We start from the raw sequence: 22,469 nt of genomic DNA on the forward strand, positions 1-22,469 counted from the left end.
CAAATTAAAATACTTTTTACATATGAAGTAGGCAATTTATACATCTTTTAAACCTTGAATATAATTCAACCATTCAGGACTATTACACTTAATGTATCTACAGAGTCATTTACCATCCATATCTACAGTAGTCAATAACCTTAAATGACATTGATATTATATGCTAGACTAAAGGAGAGCACATATTTTTAAATGCCTGACAGTTTGAACAATGAAAAGCAGAAAAAACCAGCAACATGTAATAAAAATCAAATAAATTCACAGCATGTTTTCAGAATCGTATTTTCTCATATTCCCATGTAGTCTGCTGTACCATAGCATACTCTGTGGGAAACATTCAGGAATTGCGATAACTATGTGTGACCATTAAATTTTTCGGACCTCTACATGGAAACCCGCTTAAAAGTGTTCTGAGAAGATAATGGAACGGGTTTCCAAAGGACTTGTCTCCAGATTGGAAGCTCAGCTTTAACTGTATAGCAGGACAAGTTTCCAAAATACTTTTAGTATAGGGTACATATTAAAGACATCTGATCAAGATGCCAACACTGACTGTGAAATACTGAAGGATGTCATAGGCTGTGAAAACACAAAACCTCTTTATGTGGACAGGGTGAACATAACACTGGAAGGTGAGAGAAGAACTAAATTTTTGGATGCCCTCAACAATTGATTCATGGAACAATCATGGAAATCAGAAGAGGAACAACAACAACAGACTCGCTTTCAAAACCCCTGGAAAGATTTGCTAATACAGATTTTTTTGCTTTCAGACATTTTGAGAGTACCAAATAGATTTCAGGCTTTTAATTTTCTTCCAAGAGTAAACTTCAGAAAGTGGAAACAGGATCTTAAATAATTTAATTCCCATAGGTTTATACATGATATAACACATACCTGAAACAAATCTGCATCTAATGTTTTTATCATTCTTTTAAGAATATTCAGTGCAAGACTCTCTTCCTTTTTAGCCCAGAAAACCTGAGCTTCTTCTAGTTGCCACTCAGAAACTCCATATGCTGTTGGATTGTATTGTTTAATCTGAAACATAGCTCTTTCTGGAATCTGAGATTGAAAAAAATTATAAACAATTCTTTAAGTCACATACATGTATCTCACAGTAAGTTTTGTTTTTAAAGTCCATCTTCATTACCTCTAGCCGTGCAGCATATTTTGCCTACTCAATGCTAAGAATTTATTTGCAGCAAAGAGACGAAGTTATTTTTCTATATACTTGCAGAAAATCCTGATTTGCAACAAAAATATCATGGAATTAAACCTCACAAATCTGAAAATAAAGTATCAATGTTTACTATTTCAAATTACTTGAAGGTATAAGGTATAGAAATTCTACAATCAGTATCTACTGAAAGAATGGATTTATAATTTAACTTAGTGATTATTATTACATCCTAAGAGATTGCAGAAAAATAGTGAGAAAAACAGCACCACCATACACTAATTCTGCTGCGTGCCTACCTCGTCACTTGTATCACCAGTGAAGTAACATCCTCATTATTTAGTAATCCAATATCACTATGATAGTAGAAAGAGCAAACTATCTTTTTAACAATGTCAAAGATCGAGACTAAAGTGTATTTTCAAAACTTATCTAACCAATAACCGAATCAATAAAACTTTTAAATAGGGAAGGTAAACAATTAAAATATAAGAATGCTTGTAAATGACAATGTAAGTTTGGGTACTTCCATCAGTGGTCAGCGTGATGATTCTGTACATCCCTCTCTTCCTTCTCCTGATAGATGGTAGTGGCACCAAAGAGGAAGAAAAGCTATTAGCTGCAAAGAGTGTTGCCTCAAAAACTTTCCTACATGCAGACATGCAGTATTGTCAATTACTAGTGTGCCAAAAGCAAAGGGTTATGATCCCATGGTTTGAAAGCCTGATAAAGCCCAGAAGAACAGTCCAGAGGTTTCACATGACCTACAACACTGAAGAGGCTGAAACAACTGTGTTTTCAGGAACACACTGGGCTCAATCTTTCAGAACCTTCTAATCCTCCTCAAAGGTAGTGGCCCACTTTTAATCTTCTGTAACTAAAAACCAAAGTGAAACAAATTAACTTCTGTTGAGGCTCTTAGACACTCATCACCAGTGTTAGTGGCTGGGCAGGTATAAGATAAAAAAAATCTGAAGAATTTTCCCAAACAGTTCTAGAGGCACTGAGTAAACTCTACAAATTTATGAAATCAAAGATAGCTGTTCAACTGATTTCATCATTACTCACAAAGGGAATTAGAATCTCCCTGAAATCCAAATTTAATGTAGTTTCACATATGTGAAGTGTCAAACATCTTTGAAGGTTACACATTTAGCTAGAACTATCATCTGCAGTGGTTCCTGGAGGATACTCCATAAATTCTGGTTGTTACTCCTCCAGATGCACTACCCAGAACAGGCCAAGGCTGACTCTGGACCTTAAAAGGCATTAACAGCTGCAGAAAGCACTGATGCTGCAAATCCCATTAAGTCATTCAGAGAGGGAGATTTACCACAGGGCAATGGTGCCTTGAGGGTATAAAAACCTTGAAGACAACGGTAAATATACAGATGCAAGGGAGTTCTTTTGGCAGCTTTACTCTGGAACACTGCAACAGTGTGATGTGAGTGACGGCTGGATACATAAAACTGCACCAAAATAAAGTAATAGAACTATAAGGGCATTCTTCACTGAAAATTTCATTTTCATGCTACCTCATAGAGTAGCTTAATTATGAAAAAACATCAGAAAACATGCCCATAAGTACAATTTATGAATAAGTTCTACATAGTTTAAGTCTCAAACTAATTGATTAATTGAATAAACATAGAACACAGCTTATCTTTAGTACTGTTAAAAAATGAAGTTATTTTATAAACTTAGAAAACTAAACATCTGTCACTGATCTTCACTGATCTTCTCTGGAATTTGTTACCTGTGTATTTTTAGCAGTTCTTGCAAGCCTAGAGAGCTCCACTAGATGTTTGGTCAGGATGTCTTTAATACACTCTCTTTTGGTGTTTTCGTTCTCCTTTTCAAGCAAGATCTCCAAAATTACAGTGCGCAAGGCCATTACAGGTTCCTGGAAACAGAAGTCACTGTCCTTGAGAAGCTGGGACTGTCTCTGCCATTTCAAATAAATATCATTCAGCTGTTGAGGAGTAACAGATCTGCAGTTGTTATTAAAAAAAAAAAGACGACCTGTTAGTAATTCTCACTAAATATTAGTGAAATGCAAGATGAGTAACAAAAGTAAACTACTGAGGAAGTTCACAATCTACAGGTGAAAACCAAGAAACAGTCCATAGAACCCTACAATGATTAATATGCAGAATAAACCAGCAGGCTTCCAGTTTTAACACAGATGAAGATCAAGGGATCAGCATTAGTAAGGTGAACAACTCTGCTGCAAACATTCCTGATTACGCACCAGAAACTGTTGTGTTAAGGTCAGCAAAGGAAATTGCATTCAAAATAGGGCTACTTAAAAGATTAGAGACCAAAATTCCTATTTTATTATATAAGAATAATAGTACTACAGGATATAAAGGATTATGGATTAATATAAGGATAAATACCAAACTGCAACATTGCAGCTGTGTAGGTTGGCATTATTTGTATTATTTTCTTAGGTGATTCATTAACTACAACTAGCAACAGTCCATAAGGTCCTGGACATGCTAAATGACTGTAGGATGACTCTAAGCTACCAAACCAATACAAATACAGCAGAAAAAATTCAATGTTAATAGCACTACAGAGAGAAATATCTTCCTGTGATTAAAACCCAATGTTAAGAATTCAGGTAGAATACTGATGGTAATAGTGGTCCATGAAGAAAGTGATTCAAACTGAATCAACCTTCAACAGATCTATGGGTACGATTCAATTGAAAACATTTTTAGAAAGGAAACTAGGAGAGGATTAATCAGTTACTTTAGTAAATCAAAGGCTAGGACATATGACTGCTACCTCGGAGATGTCAAGGATCGCAAAACAAAGCAAAGAAAACAGTTATTTAAAACACAATTTTAGCATAATATCAAATAATTAAAATGAGACCATGAATAAATCCAGTCTGGATATAAAGAGAATCTAGATATGTCTTCACATAGTAAAGCTAAAATCCATATAATTTTCAAGATTAAGTTTGAGATGTTAATGAATAACATTTGTTGAGGTAATTTTATTTTTGTGCTAGATTGATTACCAAAAATCCTGAAAGCTGAGAAAGGATATGAAACAAGCTTAAACGAATACCTGGAGAACAGCTGACCTATATTTTCCAGCTCTCCAATTAGCTGTAGTCTGCAAAGAGTTGGATATAATGAATAAACAGACTCAAGACTGCCTTTGCAGAGCTCTTCTACTTCATTCACTCTGTGGATTTAACAGAGAAATAGTAAATTATTTTTTTTAATATCCAGAAGCAATTCCAAACATCCATAACATAATTTCTATACAGTGAAAAGAATTTAAACTGCAAAACTATTCATTTCAGAATTATTTTGTATTGCCATTGAAGTTCAAAAAATTAAGTTTGTCAAGAAACAAAACCATGGTAAGCATATATAAACTCCAAAGCCTTTGCGATAGCTCAGCAAAAGGAGAGCAGTCAGCATTCAAATCCACTGAAAAGGACAGTAAAGCAAGGGGTGTATACCACAGAGAATGTACATTAAATTAGCACACAAATTGTATATGTGCAAAAGAAAAATTCAAGTTAAAAAACTTGGAAATTAAGTTGCAGTCCAGAATAATTAATTTTACTATATGCAAGAGTCTATATTTAAGCACATAGAACCCCATAACAGTCTTTTATACATAACCTGCTACTACAAACACCCAGAATATTTGCACACAGTTACCTGGCATCTTTCAGACTGTCATAAAAAGTAGAGAATTCCTTATCTCGTAAAGACTGAAGAGCATCATACAATGATTCATGGTACCCTGGTCTTCCTGTCTCATCTCTTAAAAATAAAGCAAAAGTAACATAAAATAAAAGGAAAATTATATTTCTCTACAAGGAAGTCAATGTTATCTTTTTAACAAATATTTTTAGTAGTACATTTTCTGCAGTTGGATGGGCTGCTGTTTTGCATGATAAAAAATAATAATGCAACACTTTAAATTTTAAGTTAAATTAGTATTTTATAAATTCAAGCTGTTCTTTGAAAACAAAGAAAAAACAGTAACTGTCAAAATGTTTGGAATGCAAAGAATATGTTCATGGTTGTTAATGCAGAAGGAGTTACTGAAGACCTCACCATGTAACTTCTGCTTTTGCCAAAATGTAATGAATCTTTTCTGTCTTCCTCCTAAGATGTGTGATGATGCAGCTGTATTAGGAAGGGGCAGAGTTCATACTGTATCCTGGCCAGCCGTATGAAATAACCACTGCCAGGCACCCAACATGACACAAATGAGGAGATTACTCCTTACGAGGCACCAGCAAGACTGGTGTTTGCTTATCCCGGTCTTCATAACCTCTTGTTGTGTACTGAGTAATATTTCCCCCATTTGGTTATAAATTAAACATTAAAAACTATATATTCCTCATATATACTTAGGACATATCCATTATCTGAGTCAAAAATGGAAAAATTTAAGTTTGTAGTTACGAACAATCAAAAGAAGAATCGACTACATACAGTTTCCCAGGAAAATGAAAAGTCATGTGCCCACAAAACACACAGGTATAAGTGTAAACGACTGCTTTTCAATGCAGTGATTAAGATCAATCAGGTGACCTGCTTCATAGAAATGATATTCTAATGTAATATTTTTTTGCCTGGAACTGAAATCACTGTCTTTCAGTTAAAGAACTAGCAAGAAAGTATGTCACTTCACTTGACAGAAGAGAGGTGGCCCCACTGCATATTCCTCCACGCTGCCTGGTAGCGCATTTCTTGTAGTTCCGCACACCATTCCGTGTTTTCATGTTCCAGTCCTTTCAAATACATGGAAAGAGTGTGGCAAAGCCCAAAATTCTGCAAGGCCTGGAACAAACAAAATTACTGAAAGTTTGTTTTCTTCCTTTAATAAACCAAACTGGGGTTTTTTTGTTTGGTTGGTTTGGTTTGTTTTGTTTTTTAAAGGCTTTTATATTTGGAAACAAAGAAGCCTCTGCAGCAAGGCACAACCCTAAGTATTTATAAACTCAGCACTATATAAGATGAAGACTTTTTCATAAGACTGCTAATCATGCTATTGATACCTGTAACCCCGGAAAAATGGTTTTACTTCTTATTGAACTGTTTTTCCTGGAGGAGATTTGACAAACTCCTATCTGTTTGAAGACCATAATGACTTTATAATTGTGACCACTTATCTCATGTTACGTGTGCAGCCATTATGAATGAGAAACACAATGAAATTTTAACAATGATACTAAAGAATTTGGGGTAGGAAAAATATCACAGGAAAATGAAATGAGAGCAAACAGAGATATACCTGTGCTATGTTATTACAGAACTAGTGCAAACATTTTTAGACTAAAAACACAACACAATTTTAAGGGATCAAAATAAGACAACATCAATCCTATTTATTTTATCAGGAATACAACAGTTTCAGTAAGATAGCTGCCAAAATTGAGAGGTTTAAAGAAGGAGATGGCAAAGATAACCAATCACATTCCTTTTACAATCTGTCATTTTAGGAGCCAGCCAAATTTTGTATAAAATTAAATATATTTATTTTGAAATATTTCAGAAAATTCATTACCCAAGATAGGGATTACAGGTGAGTAACAAGAGGACTAGAAGCCTTGATGTTTTCATTATACAGTCTGGACGCTTATGAGTGTGGGCTGGACTTGATGACCAAAGAGATTTCTTATAGTCCTAAAACAATTTTGTATTTACTACAAATGACTCTCAGTACAATAGATATAAATTCCTACATTCGTTTCTTCTTATAAAAAAACCTTACCTCTATTATTCCTGCCTGGCGTGTAGATGGAGAGAGGCTTGCCTCAAGATCATACGTTACAAGGGCTTTCTCCCATACTGCTTCATGCTCATATGTTCTTATCCTGTTGTAAGTTAACAAGTTTTCAATTGAAGTTCCTTACTACCAAATGAAAGCAATGACTTTAAAGAACATAAGAACATTAATAAATTATACCGTGCTAATGGCTGTAACATTCTTCCTCCACCACAGCCATAGAGACTGTCAGGTTCTCCAATGCTTCTGTATATGTCCATGAGAAGGTCCTAGAACATGTGCCATAAAACAAAGAATTATCTCTTTTGGAATCAGTTCAAGTGAGTTTTATACATATCATTTAAGTTCATAAACACAAGTCCTTCCATGTGACATTGTTTCCTTTATGCAGTATCTGAGCCTACTATCATCACAGGAACAAAAGGTTTGTAGTCTAGCAAAAGTCTTCAGGACTACCTAACTTTACTGCTAAGTTATAAAAACCAGTGCTGGGCCTTATGTGGACTGGTTGAAAAGCAAAATGAAGTAGTACTCAATGAGCATCAGACATACCAGCTAAGCAATGCATTTTAAAGATATGCAGGTGCAGTTCTGGAATAAAGAACTATGGAAAGAAGTAACTTAGACAAGGCTACTGAATCAGATTCTATGTTTCAAATAAGCTTGTAGGAGATAATACTACTTTGGTTTTGATTATTATAACTTGCTACACCACTTGCTGATTTTTAATGAACATATATCTCCGACAGACACTGAAAAATACTTGGCTTGTCATCACCATGAGGTCAGTTATTTGGGGAACAAAGTCTGCTTTGTTATAATTTAAAATTTGCCAGTTAATTAGTGTTTCAGGTGAATGAATACTCATTTAACTTGTCCGGCAAAGCCACTGAGTTCACTTTGAAGCAGAGCATGAGGAGAACCTTCAAATACAGTTTTTGAAGTTCAACTAGATCTGCCTTCAGCTCAGATGAAACCTACTGTTAATTGTAATTATACAAGAAGGTTTGCTTTCAGATTTAAACACACACATGTACCTGTAGACTTATGCCAGTTTCTTCTTTACTTTTTTCATTCAAAATAGTAATAGTTGTTCTTTGACTTTCTTCTTCAAATGTCAAACACTTAGCTGCTTTGAAAGATGACCTAAGTGAAAAGTTTCAACCAGTATAGCTAAATGAAATTTCACACAAAGAACTAACAAAATTCTGAAACAACACTTAAGAAGTAAGAGGCAAAGCTCCAAATGCAGGATCAGGCTTATCATATCCCCAGGTTATTCAAAATGTCACCAGAATGACAAAGTGATCAGCTGAACTGATAATATCAACATAAAGGGATTTCAACATCAAGTTGATTTTTCAGAGGAAAAAAACAAAAAAGCTTTGTACTGTCTAATCTGTTATTAAATCAAATTGTTTTTGTGAATGCCTGAAGCACAAATGCTCTCTTCTAGGAAAGAATAAAAGCAACTACATAATATATATGCTTACGACCATACTTTTGTTACACATTGACTGCTTTAAGAGTTATTTGTTGCCAAAAGGAAGCTAGGAAACTAGTTCCACATCTTGATCTTGCTAGACCAGAAGACTAAGATAATTGTCCATTATAGAAGACTTCTACAAGGATCATTCAGCTCTACTCACACAGTTCTTGTCATTATTCTGCAACTTCTTTCTCCCCTTGGTTAACTTCTGGCTGTAATTTAACCACTAGCACGCTATTAATTTTGAGAAATAGAATCTGAAAATTGTTAAATTCGGAAAGTGAGACTCAATATATTTTAGTATTCAGAAGCATTAGCTTTAGTGAAGCTTCTCCAGAACACACACTACTAAGAAAACTTTCTAGTTAGATGTCAAAATGACACTATTTTAAGTGTGTCACACCTCGCAAACCAGCAAGGTTGGGATCACATTCACGGACTGGCAGAAATACTTTCCAGGTCAATACACACACCTAAGGATTTTTTTTGAAGTCTCCTTGACTTTGCACGTAACAAAACACTATTGGCACACACAAAACATCACCCCTTTTACCAGAAATGGCAAGAAACGGCATTCCTCAAGCTTGTACCTTTTTTGCTGCTTGTCTCTATTTATCTTGTCTGCGTAGATTTCTGTGTAGAGCAAGGCCGTGAAGTGAGCAGCACAAGACTGTGCTGCTATCGCAACCTCCAGGTAATTCAGATCCAGCCAGAAGCTGTCATCAAAAACTGTACCTGAGACAGATCTGATTAAATAAAGAGTTTAATATTGCTCTAACAGACTTTCTAACATTAAACAAAATAAATCCCATCTAACTATAAAGTCTTCCAAATACTAATTTTATCTTAGCCCCCTCAAAACCATACCACAAAAAGTTTATCAGACAAAAAGTTTTTAAAAGACTCCTTCAGCATTGTTAGAACTCTTTAAGGCTAGCCATAGCACTTCTGCAGCAAATGCAAGGTCGCTACAGCATCTTCATTCTTTTAACTGACATGTTCTCTACCACATTCTTCTTCCTTAATCTACAGCATCAAGAGGTCTTAGTGCAGTCATAATTAAATTAAAGCAACATTTTGGAAAGCTGTAATTCACCTCTTTTGTCTTCTTAAGTAATCAACAACAGCAAGCATGGCTCGTCGAGATACTTTATCCAAACTTCTAAAATTATGTGTTTCTTGCTCTGAAACGTATATTTCAAACCAAAGAATATAATGAACTTTTGTCATAACATATTCATTTACAAAATAATAAGGTGTATTTTTCTATTCAAGAGAATAACTAAAACCTTCCTTGCACGGCATTTCCAAAATTAAATTAATAGTTTATAACAAAATGTATCACCCCTCCTTATATGATATTGGTGAGATGACAGTAGTTTATACTACGATTTTCTTTATCAAATTATCTTTGTATTAATAATTTGGGATTCTGTTTCTTCTCACTGAATTCAGAGATGATCCAACATCATTACCCAGAGCTCCATAACAGACCTCTTCCCTTAGGCCTGGGTCATATGGAGTTATTCCATTAGTAGCTTTATTGTAGGTTTTACAGAGTGTCTATGCTTATACAAAAAACACAATCTCCCACACACAGACATATGATTCTATGACTCTTGTCAAGCAGTTGGCAATTTACGATTAGGTTTTGTTTCTCAGCTAGAGCAGTGATTGGTATGATGTTTACACTATTTATGCTTTAAATTGCCGAGATTTACAGACAATTCCTAGAACTTGCATGTCAAAATGGATCAACAGGAAGACTCTTGTTCAGAAGCACTTTACTCTCTCACGTTTAACTGCTTAGTCTGTGCCACAGTTTGGATTCTGATGGAGTGGAATGAAATTCATCCAGGTTTTCTAGGAAGATTTTTCTCCTTGTTTTGATAGAGTTATTGAAGAAACTGGTACTCACCAGATGTTTAAAATTTTTGCTTTGAATACTGCTGCTGTTCTATCATTCCAACTTTGGAGTTAACAGATCTTTGCTCTGTTGGCCAGCACACCTTCATTTTATCTGTAAACACCTAAACAATGAGCTGTGTGCTACTTCATGTAGGGTTTTCTGGTACCAAGACAGTTTTCCATCTGAAGAACTCCATTTAAAGCTTTTGAATGTCCTCAATTTGCTCTTATTGCCTCAGTAAGATCCCCTGCATAGAATCACGTTTGAAGAGGCCTCTATCATTTGCTCATTGGAGTCACTGAACTAACTGCAAGATTATAAAATTTAGAAAAATCCCTTCATATTTTTCACATTTTGGGTTAATTTGTACATTTGAGCATAAATTCGTGCAGTAGTTTCCCTGGTTGCTTACAGGAAGGAAACAAGAAATTGTTAAACATTTTGTATCTTACCAAGTGGGACAATAAAAAGTCTGGATTGTGGGAACAGCTTGTCACCTGACTTAAAAATGTGAAAGAATACTGCTCTAGTCTTTCTGGCCAGGCTCTTCAGCATCTATAAAAAGTACCTTACAACACACCTAGTATCATTGGGCATATTTACAGCACTCTTAGTACAAACTGCAGTACTAAGGGTTCCTTGACCTCTCTGCCAACATCAAGCTTGCATGACTTGCCTGTAAAGAGACTGCAAGACATTGTACAGACTCATTCCTTTGTGATTTGTCACTGAAGAAGAGAGCTAGAAGATATAGCAGAGTAGCTACTGCACAAAAAAAAACGAACCTGAAGTTACTGTATTTGTGTTAAGTAAGGGACATGCACAAATAAAATAAATTATTTCAGCTCCTGAAAATACGTGCATGTTCTGTTCCCATAGTCTAATAACAAAGATCTAACCACAGTCTAATTAGAAAGGACACCAGCCAGCTTGATTAGAAGGTGTTTTGTTTGCATTGCTCATACTCAGCTGCAGTTCTTTTGTTCCCTTCATTCTGCTGGAATGTAACAGGTCTTCTGAATGTATGGGGAGACCATTATCAACATTAGGCAGAAGCTATAGCAAAGGTTAGTCTTTATTCCAAGAGGAAAATCCAGGGGAAAACTGCCTTTAATCGCTCTTGAGCAAGAGAGAAATTTAATTGACGGTTAGTAATTTTAAGAGACAGTCCAAGACTCACTCTTGCAGCACACAACAATGGATCACATCTAAATTCAGCAAGTAATAAACATTATCCAGTTGTAAATAAGGAAAGAAGCTCTACAGAAGAAACTACTTGGGTGCTGCCAATGAACAGCTTCAAAATTACTGGTATCTCCACTGAAAAAGATCAAATAATTGAACAGAAGCTTCTAAAATTCTGTATGACTACAGGAGTGCATCATGTGTTTGATGTCAGAAGATAATTTTTTCACAACAGAATTGTTTTTCAGTTGAAACAAAAATATTATGACATTACCTGAATCAGAATTTGGAGGTGTAGATGATCTACTAGATGAGGCAAATTTGCAACAGGCTGTAAAAAACTTCTGAATATGAACTGACAAAAGATTTCTCCAAGATTCATCTGAGTCATGAAGAAGGATGTCATGAATCAGGTATGGAAGCAAAGTTTGACACAAGTCAGTTTTCACCTACAAAACAACGATGCAGAGCAGCTGCTAAGAAAAACAATCCAAAGCCTTCTTTCTTAGGTTATAACCAAACTGACAACTGCTAAAACAAACATGTAATGCTTGAGAAAGAACATGTAATATTTAAAATGTAAACCATTGTACAGGGCTATGCAGGCATTCAGTTAAAGTAGTCATATAAAGTTCATCTATGTTTACAATTATCTCTCAAATCTTGTATTTCAAGAGTGTATTTTATGGGTGTCTGAAATATATCTGACTACGAAGGATCTAAATTACTGTTCGGAAAAAGTAGTAACTTACTAGCAGAAATTACTGTTTGCTAGGAAGATGAATAATAATATCTTTTTGTGCATCACCACACAAATATATATACATATGTATAATTTAGCTCACCTCACATAGTGGCTTCATTAACTGGAGAACTTCACTTTGCACACCTCCACTGTCCAATACTGAACTAGTCAGGCGCTTGATCCAGGTCTCATGACTTTCCCCCAGAGGAATCCACAGGTTTGTGTCATTCAACGTTTCTAAAGGAGCCTCCACATCATTAGCAGGTACTACTAAAAACTAGAAGAAAAAATATATATATACCAAATATAAACATTAAAAAAAAACCCCATACTGCAATCAGCACAGATTAAAACATTAAATATTAACTGTGCTTTAAATGATTGACAGTATCCATTTTTTTCATGTAAGTTTTCCAAGGAAATCTGAAAGTAATTAAAAAAATACCGATAACATCAACAAGGCCACATTACATATAGCTTAAAAATAAAAAATTTTAAAGTTAGGAAAAAATCTGATCTTGGTCAATTATGCACCATTTTTTTCTGCCCTATTTTCTACTAGGCTTTTGCATCAAATGAGACTGGAATCCTAAGAATATATTAGATTAGTGAGTAGGTAATAATAATGAAAGTACATTGCATTCTAATATCAAATTGGTTATTTCCTATGTGAAGAAGCTGCAAATGCTGAAACAGAAAGGAGAAACAGATGCACAACAGCAATTGTATTCACAATCAGACTGATGAAAAGCCCAAATTTTGCATTCATCCAGGTCTATCCCAAAAATATTTTCAAATTTACTCTTTTAAAAAAAACAGTATTTTTTAATGTGTTCTCTACCCCGTATGCCATATAAAGAAGGTATAGCAGAAGAAATACCTTTTTCCTTGACATCCTGAAAGGCTGGAGATAGATTAACATGGGATCAGTTTTAGTTTTATAAACTTCCCAAAATTCACTGCCAGATTTGGTAGCTAGTATGTTTTTCAAACAGGAAACAGCAGCAGCCCTAACATCAATGCTGAAAGAATGCCAAACACAACATTGTTATTATTATTATTAGTTTAATTCACATATTCTATTTTCAAAATCACCTTTACAAACATACAAGACAATTCCACAGTCTAACAACACGTGCATCAAATCTGAATATTTTGGACTAGGCTATGCCATTGCATATTTTGTTATAAAGCAAAGCCTCAGTATGTACTCCACACCACAGCTATCCTCTACAGCACACAAGAGACTTTACGGCTCAAGTCCAACTACAGAATTTCTAGGGAATATGTAAGCTTAACTGGGTAAGTATATGAGCCTTGAAGAAGCACATGGTCAGACATTAACAGGTGTTAATAACACTTTCAGAGCATTACTCTGAGGTGATTTGAACAATGTACAACTTAATGGTGCCTATTAAGCTTTGAATTAAATAAGTTAAGTAAATAAGCACACTCACCAATTATCTGTTAGAGCAATATTTATTTGTGTTAACATTATGAAGACCCACTGAAGTTTTCTGTCTTCAAGCAAGTCTGCTGCTTTAGAATCCAGCGCATTCTCAGCATGCTGAAGAGCTATGGTGGAGAAATCCATGGGACCGATTTCTCCCAAGCAACTTCCAACTGCCTCTGCAAACACAAGTAATTTTATAGTCTTATGCACACTAAAACAAGGTCTTATCCTAAGAAGTTGCATAAACTACTTTCAGAATTGAGATTATTATAGGGTTAAAAACTGGAAACATTTATAAATAATCACTCAAGGGGCTTTATGGTTAAAATTACATGTATACACATTTTGCAACCTAAGACTCATAGATACAGTTATGCTTTCTAAGCCAATTTTCTAGGTGTGCCTATGGCTTTGGATTTTGCAGTTTAAATTAGCCTGTAAACTCATTAACCTACATTTTATGTAAAAGCATGTATCAATGTGTTCCTAATTTGCTTTCAGACAAAATATTTTATAAGGACACATGACTACATAGAAGAAAAAAACCAAAATTGATCTTGAAAATAGTTCGGAAAAAAAGGGATGTTCATGTCCATCAGAAGGACATCAAAATCTACTTCCCTGCTCTTTCCTTCATACTGAGTATGTATCTTGAAAACGTTTCTGTTGTGTACAACATTGTTTTGTTTTAATCACCAGAGCAAAGAAAGAACAGGCTGAAGATATGCAGATTGTGTTTTGAACTAAATAAATCATGTAAGGAAACAAAATGCAGCAGAGGCTGAGACTCACAGCTTGCAGAGATCCTGGAGAATGTATCATACTGAAGCCAATGTGAGCTTCAGTTGCTCAGCATTTATAAGTTATTAGTCCTTTAGACAAAAGTATATTAAGGCAAATGTTCTCATTACTTGTGTTTCTGTCCAGTTTAGATATCTAATTTCAGTAAACATCTTCTACAGAGAAGTACTCCCCACTTGGAGAAGAGGGGATTTTGTTCTTAGCTGTGGATTGAACATTAATTAGGTGCTCAACGTAAACAGTGAGAATAATTTTAATAATACAGGAGACGCATTACAATGGAGAACAACTATTTTAATTTCAATCAAGACATGTCCTTCAAATTTCAGTTAAGTTCTCTTATATTTTTCTTACTGTTTTTGAACCTAATAAAGTGACCCATATTACAACAGACGACTCTTTACTGAGTATAGAAGAGAACAGAGTCTAAACTGATGACAAATATTAGTCAAATTATTAGTCAAAGCTGTAAAATACAGTGACTGAAAAGAAGACATAACACCCATTTTAACACTCCTGATGGCCACCTCTGGCCGAAAATGCAAAACAGCAGTGGGAAGAACATTGAGAATGGCCACAGCTTCAACCTGGCGTTTGCAATGAGGATGGTTGTGGGACTCAGTAACTCACCGAGCACCGCTGTCCCACCGGGATGGTTAACAGCCGCCTTGGAGAGCTGCAGCAAACTCACCACCAGCTTCACTACTACGGAATCTTCTGGCTTTTCTATTGATCAGAAAGAAAAATAAAGCCGCCCAAAGTAATTGCATATTTGTAATGTGAACTTGTTAGAAGAAAACGCTACTTTAGTATTGTTTATCTACAAGTATCAAAATGTATTATTAATGTTCAAGCAAGCTGGTGTTAAATAGCACATGAAAAAATTACTCATGTTTCTTGTTCATCATGTCTTGAAAAACTTTCTACATATTTCACTGTGTTAAAGAATCCCCAAAACTAGAATATAAAAATGCTATTATTTTCAGTGCTTTGATGTAGAAATGAAAACTAAATATAAGAAATATTAGCATAAGTCAGTGCAAGAATACTGTTTGAAAGAGTGAAGTCATACTATGTGACTCCACTGAGAGCACTTAAGCTAATATTATAATTCTGTTCTAAATATGAATCCAAGGAATATCCCCCAATAAGGTTTTCTGCAAGGAATTTCACAGAATTTGACTAGCTTTCAGTTGTCTAATTAACTTTGCCAAATCCTAAACTCTCGAGATGGATATTTCCTTACATAATTTTAGCATAAGGCAAAATCAAGGCAACAGGCGCATCAACCCTGCTAAGTCTCCCTCCAATAGAGCAAGAGTATTTTTTCTCAGGTTTTGCCAGCCAGCAGATTGGGCATTTCTGAGCAGATCTTTGTACCTAATAATCTCAGTTATATACATCTAACTCCTTTTAACTTCCATGATGCTTCTGATCTCTGCAATAAGTGGCAGTGAGTTCCACACTGTATATATTTTGTTAGGAAACAATGTATGGCTTCTTTTGTATAACTGCTGTAGATAATTTAATTTGTTCTTGTACTGTGATAGAAGAGAGAACTGCTCTCCACTCAGCTTCATCATACCATTCACTGGTTCATATACCTCTCTGTATTCCTATTCCATCTCTTTTCCAAGCTCACAAGGCTCTCCTCTGATGGAAGCTGTTCCACACAAGCTTGCTACCCTTTTACTAAATCTCTTTTCAAGCAGTATTTCAAGAATAAAATTGTAAATTATATTAAAGATGTGGGGACATAATTCAGCCACACCATGGCCTTGTGACAGATGACTATTCTTCCCCAAATTTTACTTATTTACAATTCATTACATCAGCTCTTTCTATCTCCCTGTCACGCACACAAGCTGATGAAGATGAGATGCAGAGGACAAAAGTGGAATCGTCTGGTCTGAGCATCTGAAAACAAAAATAGGAAGGAACTGGGCCTGAGGGCTGAAACAGAATGCTGGGATGTGGCAAGGTTAAACTAAACTAAATCTCACAATCTTAAAACTTCCGTAAGCTTTACTTTCTAACATACTATGCCTTTAATAAAATCTAGCTTCCTTACATTTAAAAAAGTAGGGAGATTCACACAAGAAAACTAATTAAGCAGCCATAAAGCAATATACTCATATTATACATTATCCTGGTCATTCACCATCACAAGTGCCCCACACCAAGAGCTAGAAGGGCATTTTATCCTCTCTGTCATATAACACCTCACATAATGTTTGTGATACACTCTGCTAAAGATACTACTTCAGATTTTACATGAATAATAAATGGCATTCTACTCTGCATGTGAAATTATAATAAGGTTACACTGTTAAACATATAAAAACCAAGACACAAAATAAAACATTCAATGTCAAATTAGAATAGGGTTACATCTCCACACACTTAAAACCAGATACAGAAGAAATAAAATACATAATCAAATGTCAGTACCCTGGAAATTTTTCAGGAGCTCCTTCATCTGATCTTTATATTGTTCTAACTGTTTGCGTAAATCATACAGTCCTTCAAGTCGCGTTAAGGGTAGTGAATCACAAACACCAACTGACAGAAAGTGATCAATCTCCTGGAAAACAACATTTTGTATTAAGCACCTTACAGCATACAAATAAAGGCTGAAGTTAAGAAGTGGCTCTCACCAGTCCATAATGTGGATATTAATAGATGCAAATAAGAATGGAGACCTACAAATATCTCAGAGTCTGAAACTGGCAATAAAAGGAATCCACATGTCTCATTTACATATTTCTCAACTGTACCTATAGTCAGAGAGTTGTTTGTCTTTTGAAAGTTTGCATGACAAAACACACTATGTCATGAGATATTTTTAAATGTAATTACCTCCAAAAGAGAATATGGTCCTTTACTGTATTTTATTTTCTGTTGAGTTGCTCGCAACTCTTTAAAAGCAGGATATTCAGGAAAAGGATCTAAGCATTTGATTGCTTGGTACAGATTTTCATTATCCTTATTATCTATCACCAGGTACTTCAACAAGCCTAGGACCTGAACAGGAAAAGTAAATGAAAACCAAAAAAAGATAGAGAAACATTTTTGAGCCATATTTCTTATTCACATTATAAAGTTTATACTTCTCCAAGTTCCACTAAACTGAGAACTCTATTAAAAAAATAGTTACACACTGTTAAAAAGTTACACTGTTAAAAATAATAAAATGCTTAAAGACTTGGGAAATCACAAATGTATTCTAAAACGGTGAGGTGTTTTTGCTACTTACCCTGACAAATAGACATCAAAGCTTTTATTTCCACAGCCTGAAGTTTTATCCCGTCTTTTCATAAAGCTGATTTCAAATACTGAGCAATACAATCATTACACTATTGGCAATGATTTAGCAATGAACTGCACCCAAGTAGACCTTCTGATGTAATTAGGACTTTATTATTCTTACTAACTGAAGTGCCGGTAATTTGAAATCCTGACAAATGCCTGAATATCATAATTTACTGCCTGAATCACTGAACTCTGGTAGAATTCATTCTACAACAGATCTACAAGTTGAATAAAAACTGGCCAAAAGGGCACCATATTTTCTTTGCAAAAACGCTGCTTGTATGCTTTACTTACTAATTAATGCAATTGGATATTCAATCCAGAACTGGACTCTCTACAATCTAGACAATGAGGCTCTTATTTGGAAACCTGTATTTAACTGAAGATGATTAACTAGCCTCCACTCGATACTAGAAGAAAAACAACGAGAAGAAACTAAAAAGCGATCACTAGGGGAAGGACTTCCCTGCAGGAGTGTGAGGTGAGAAGGTTTTATATTTGCTATCACTTCCAATTCAGAGAAACATCTGTCCAGGGGTGCCCCGGCATGTTGCCTTTGCAGTTGTGCATGTACAACTGTTTGCACAGACATATGATAAATCTGATCATTAAGCTGGGAAAAAGATTGCCAGGTTATTTTCAGCTGGAGCAGCACAGCACTCCAGCTGAACTGGAAGTAGAAGGAGGAGGACAATGTAAAGCTACACTGCAACCACAAAGGTGCATATGGGACCATGGGATCAGACTAAGCCAGAAGGCAACCATGAGGCAACAGGCCCCCTCTTCTCACCTTCAGCTACTGATTATAAGTCTCTGAATCTATGAAGGGCTAGAAAGATGATCAGGAACCTAGAGCACCTTTCTTATGAGGAAAGGCTGAGAGAGCTGGGTCTGTTCAGCCTGGATAAGAGAAGGTTGAGAGGGGATCTCATCAATGTTTATAAATATCTCAAGGGTGGATGTCAAGAGGATGGACCAGACTCCTTTCAGTGGTGCCCAATGATAAGAAGAGGGGTGACAGGCGCCGACTGAAGCACAGGAGGTTCCACCTGAATGTGAGGAGAAACGTCTTTACCTTGAGGGTATTAGAGCACTGGAACAGACTGCCCAGAGAGGTTGTGGAGTCTCCTTCTCTGGAGACATTCAAACCCACCTGGACACATTCCTGTGTGATCTGCTCTGGTGAACCTGCTTCAGCAGGTGGGTTGGACTAGATGATCTCCAGAGGTCCCTTCCAACCCCAACCATTCTGTGATTCTGTGTGATTTTAAGTACATTTCCAGCCCCAGCAGAATGCACATACAAATCATCACCAGATGGAAAACAAGGCTTGTCACACAACAGAACCTGCTTCATTTCCCTTTCAAGGTCTAAGTGCTACATTTATTTTTAATGATAATTTGTTAAATAAATAAGTGAACTACTGAAATCTGTTCTTTGCACATATTTCCTCTTTGTCGTGTAGACACCCTTCCCTTCCAAAGGTCTTCATTGTATTTCCTGTGCAATCATCCATCTTTGGTAGGCAACTGCTTGGCTACTTGATGTCCCTATACTGATCAGTTTGCCATCAGCGGGAGTTCAGCACTGCCTGTGTCCTATCTCTCTTATCCTTAGTGGTATCACTGATTTGCTGTCTCTGCTCAACTAGGGTAACAATTTTCTGAAACCTATCCTGATGGTTTTAAACCTCAGAATTAGAAAGCAAGTGATACAGTAATCTCAGCAATGATGATACAGACATCTCAATCACCGTTCAAAGCTGTAGGAATTAAATATAGGACACAGTATTTGTTAAAAAAAAAGGTACCAAATGTAACGACACCTTTTAATTTGAAAAATTAAAGGTATAGTGTTACACTCCAAATATTTTTTAAATCGAAATCTACAAAGCATAGAAAAAGGGAATTAAAAATGAACATGAGCTTTAAGGACAGTGAACATGAAGTAAAAAGTCAACAGATAAGGAATAAGCAGCAACTCGAAACTACCTGTTCCTGAATCTCTGGTTGGTCCATGGCAAGAGGTATCAGGGTTCCCACAATAACACGAAGGTGGCTCTCTAGAGCATCATTGCAACACGTAACCGCTGTGTGGCAAACATCATGAAGGAGATCACAACAGACTGAAAAGCTGCACATGGATACATCTCTGATAATAACAGGTCTGTCACAAGAAACAATAAAGTGAAATTAAAGAACTACAAATTGTCATTATCTCAAGTATCAACCTACAACAGGGAAGAATAGGGGAAAAAGGGAAATATAAATAAATTTTACAGATGGGAACCAATTCTAAACTTTAAAGTTTATTTACTCAAACAGCTCTAAGGATTTAGCTCAGGAGACATGGGAGAAATAAAACACACAGAATTTGACTGATCACTTTAAAAAATGGAGTAAAAAACTTAAAAATATATTCCAAAAGGCAAAACAAACAGACAAAGAAAACACATATACACAAACAAACAACAAAAATCCAAAAACAAACCCCAACAAATAAAACAACAATCCCCCCCCGCAACCCTAGAAGGCTTTCAGATTAATATTTGCCAGAACAACATTGACAGAAACAGAACAAAGTGGAAAATAATGCCCTCTGAACCCTCCTGTGTCTCCCATAACCATCAGGTTGTTGGTTTTTTAAAAAACATTTTAGTAAGAATTATAAATTTGAATTCCAAAATTATCAAAGAGGCAATTTTTTTATCAGCAAATCTGAATTATTTCTACAAGTGAATTAACATCTATTAGAAGTAGTGAAATCCAATGTTACAAGAACAAGGGAGCATAGACCAGAAGGACAAGATATAATTACTGTATTTACCTGCTATTGATGTGGTGAATCAGGGTGTAAATCACATCTCGGAGGACAAAAGCCCATGCTCCTCCTAAACCATCTTTTATCTCTTTAAGTAACAGACTAACAAACAAGTGATAAATCACAAGAACTCTGTGTTTCTTGTAAATATTGTTTGTATCAGATGCGTGCTTACAAAGGGCTAGAAGGATTTTCTGGAATGAATCCTAAAAATGAACAAATTAAGAGTAAAAAAATAATTTATAATGCCAATACAGATACACTTTATATCAAGAAAAAAATGTAAGTGATAGAGATTTGTTTGTTTTGTTTTGAAGGACATGGACAAAAAGGCTTTATTATTTTAACTGCTTTAAACAAACAAAAGACCTACATAGATATCAATTCTCCAAGCAGGGTGACAAGCTCCATACCTCCTCCTCATTTTCTCTTTTTTGTTTTCCCCACCTGAGAAAGGTTATGCATATTTTTCCAGAAGCCAAGCAGTTACGGCAGCTTTCAACAACAGGAGAAACATCAAATAAAATGCTTTAAAACAATGGGTAGTGTTTCAATGTGTATTATTTAAAAAATAATATTTGTACGTACAAAATGCATTATTTCATAGAACATATAAATTCAGATTGCAAATGTTAAAACTGTATACTTTAAAAAAAGTACCTAGGCAGGTTTTTTATTCCACTGGCTGGCAATATTAACTTTTCCATTCAAAAGATTTAAACAAACATGGTCCAGAAGGAGGTCTTTTTCTTAATTTTAGACTGTTTATGGATAGGCAAAGTAAGTTGTTGACAATATATGCAATAAAATAGCATAAACTTTGAAAAGATATGTTTCTAAGGCATAATGTCACAAGACAGTAATACGTTTATGATTTATTGCAAGGGATGCATAATTTTTATGCCTTTGTATTTGCCTTTAACAACCGAAAAACAAATGTCTAAGAATATCACAGACTATAAAATTTCATATGGTCAGTAAGGGAAGCAAACTTTAATATCTTAATTGTAGATAGTATTTAGATAAAATTGTCTAAATGTAATTATTTTGGAATGTTTCTTCAGACATATGCCAAATAAATAAATTGGATCTAAATTGTGTCTGGTACACACAGATTTCCACAACTTGAAAATAACCTTCTCTATTTATGCATGATTATTTATGTATTATGTAATGCATATAACAGTTCAGGCATTTAAGTTCTATAAGGTTCCTGTGTTTCTGAACTTAGGTCTTCTTCCATTGTAAAAGGAAAAGAAAAGAACAGGAAAGTTTCTAAGGTTGTATTTTTTCCTCATATATATATGACAAAAATGTCTAACTAAACAAAAACATATCTGTAAAAGAAATTTTATATTCTACAGAAAAATAAAATCATTATTACATACTTACCGGGCTCTTAGAAAGAACTGCTACAAGACTTGTTAATTTGCTTTTATGACATTTGTTAATATAATCCAAGGTTGTCTGAATCACATAAGATGAAAAATGAGGTGGATTAGGAGCAGGATCCAGTTCCCTAAATGAATGAAAATGAGATGTTTTTTCTTCTCAAAATCAAAACGCATGTATTAAATAAAATAAGTCTAATTGAATAAACATGTGAGTCCTAGGAAATCTTTTCTGCTTTCAGTCAGAAGGACCAAAAGCATCCATCAGTGACACACACCTTATTTTCAGCTGTCTGTTGTCCCTCTATAGCAGCTAAGTTGGACTTTCTCGACATTATTTTACTATTTTTTGAAAGATCATGTTGCTAAAAACCCATATGTTCGTGCAATCTAAGGTACTTTGTCGGAAAAT

General features: G+C 35.2%; 1 protein-coding gene across 1 annotated transcript in view; it reads right to left on the minus strand.

Annotated features, from left to right (window-relative positions):
* Positions 1-22,469, minus strand: part of ATM (ATM serine/threonine kinase) — a gene marked incomplete at its 3' end in the record, with an annotated part of 67,071 nt that overhangs the window by 15,546 nt on the left and 29,056 nt on the right. The window contains exons 28-47 of the mRNA XM_080340536.1: positions 22,059-22,185; positions 20,673-20,872; positions 19,838-20,012; positions 17,394-17,558; positions 16,986-17,118; positions 15,165-15,260; positions 13,738-13,909; positions 13,161-13,302; positions 12,381-12,557; positions 11,810-11,984; positions 9,538-9,625; positions 9,032-9,187; positions 7,990-8,098; positions 7,133-7,221; positions 6,938-7,040; positions 5,855-6,003; positions 4,870-4,974; positions 4,262-4,381; positions 2,937-3,171; positions 898-1,065 (exon numbers count right to left, since the gene is read on the minus strand). Of these exons, the coding sequence (XP_080196662.1) occupies positions 898-1,065; positions 2,937-3,171; positions 4,262-4,381; positions 4,870-4,974; positions 5,855-6,003; positions 6,938-7,040; positions 7,133-7,221; positions 7,990-8,098; positions 9,032-9,187; positions 9,538-9,625; positions 11,810-11,984; positions 12,381-12,557; positions 13,161-13,302; positions 13,738-13,909; positions 15,165-15,260; positions 16,986-17,118; positions 17,394-17,558; positions 19,838-20,012; positions 20,673-20,872; positions 22,059-22,185 (2,884 nt within the window). The remainder of the gene's footprint in view (positions 1-897; positions 1,066-2,936; positions 3,172-4,261; positions 4,382-4,869; positions 4,975-5,854; positions 6,004-6,937; positions 7,041-7,132; positions 7,222-7,989; positions 8,099-9,031; positions 9,188-9,537; positions 9,626-11,809; positions 11,985-12,380; positions 12,558-13,160; positions 13,303-13,737; positions 13,910-15,164; positions 15,261-16,985; positions 17,119-17,393; positions 17,559-19,837; positions 20,013-20,672; positions 20,873-22,058; positions 22,186-22,469) is intronic.

Source organism: Nesoenas mayeri (genome assembly GCF_963082525.1).
Source record: "Nesoenas mayeri genome assembly, chromosome: 1".
In the NCBI taxonomy this organism is placed as follows: Eukaryota; Metazoa; Chordata; class Aves; order Columbiformes; family Columbidae; genus Nesoenas; species Nesoenas mayeri.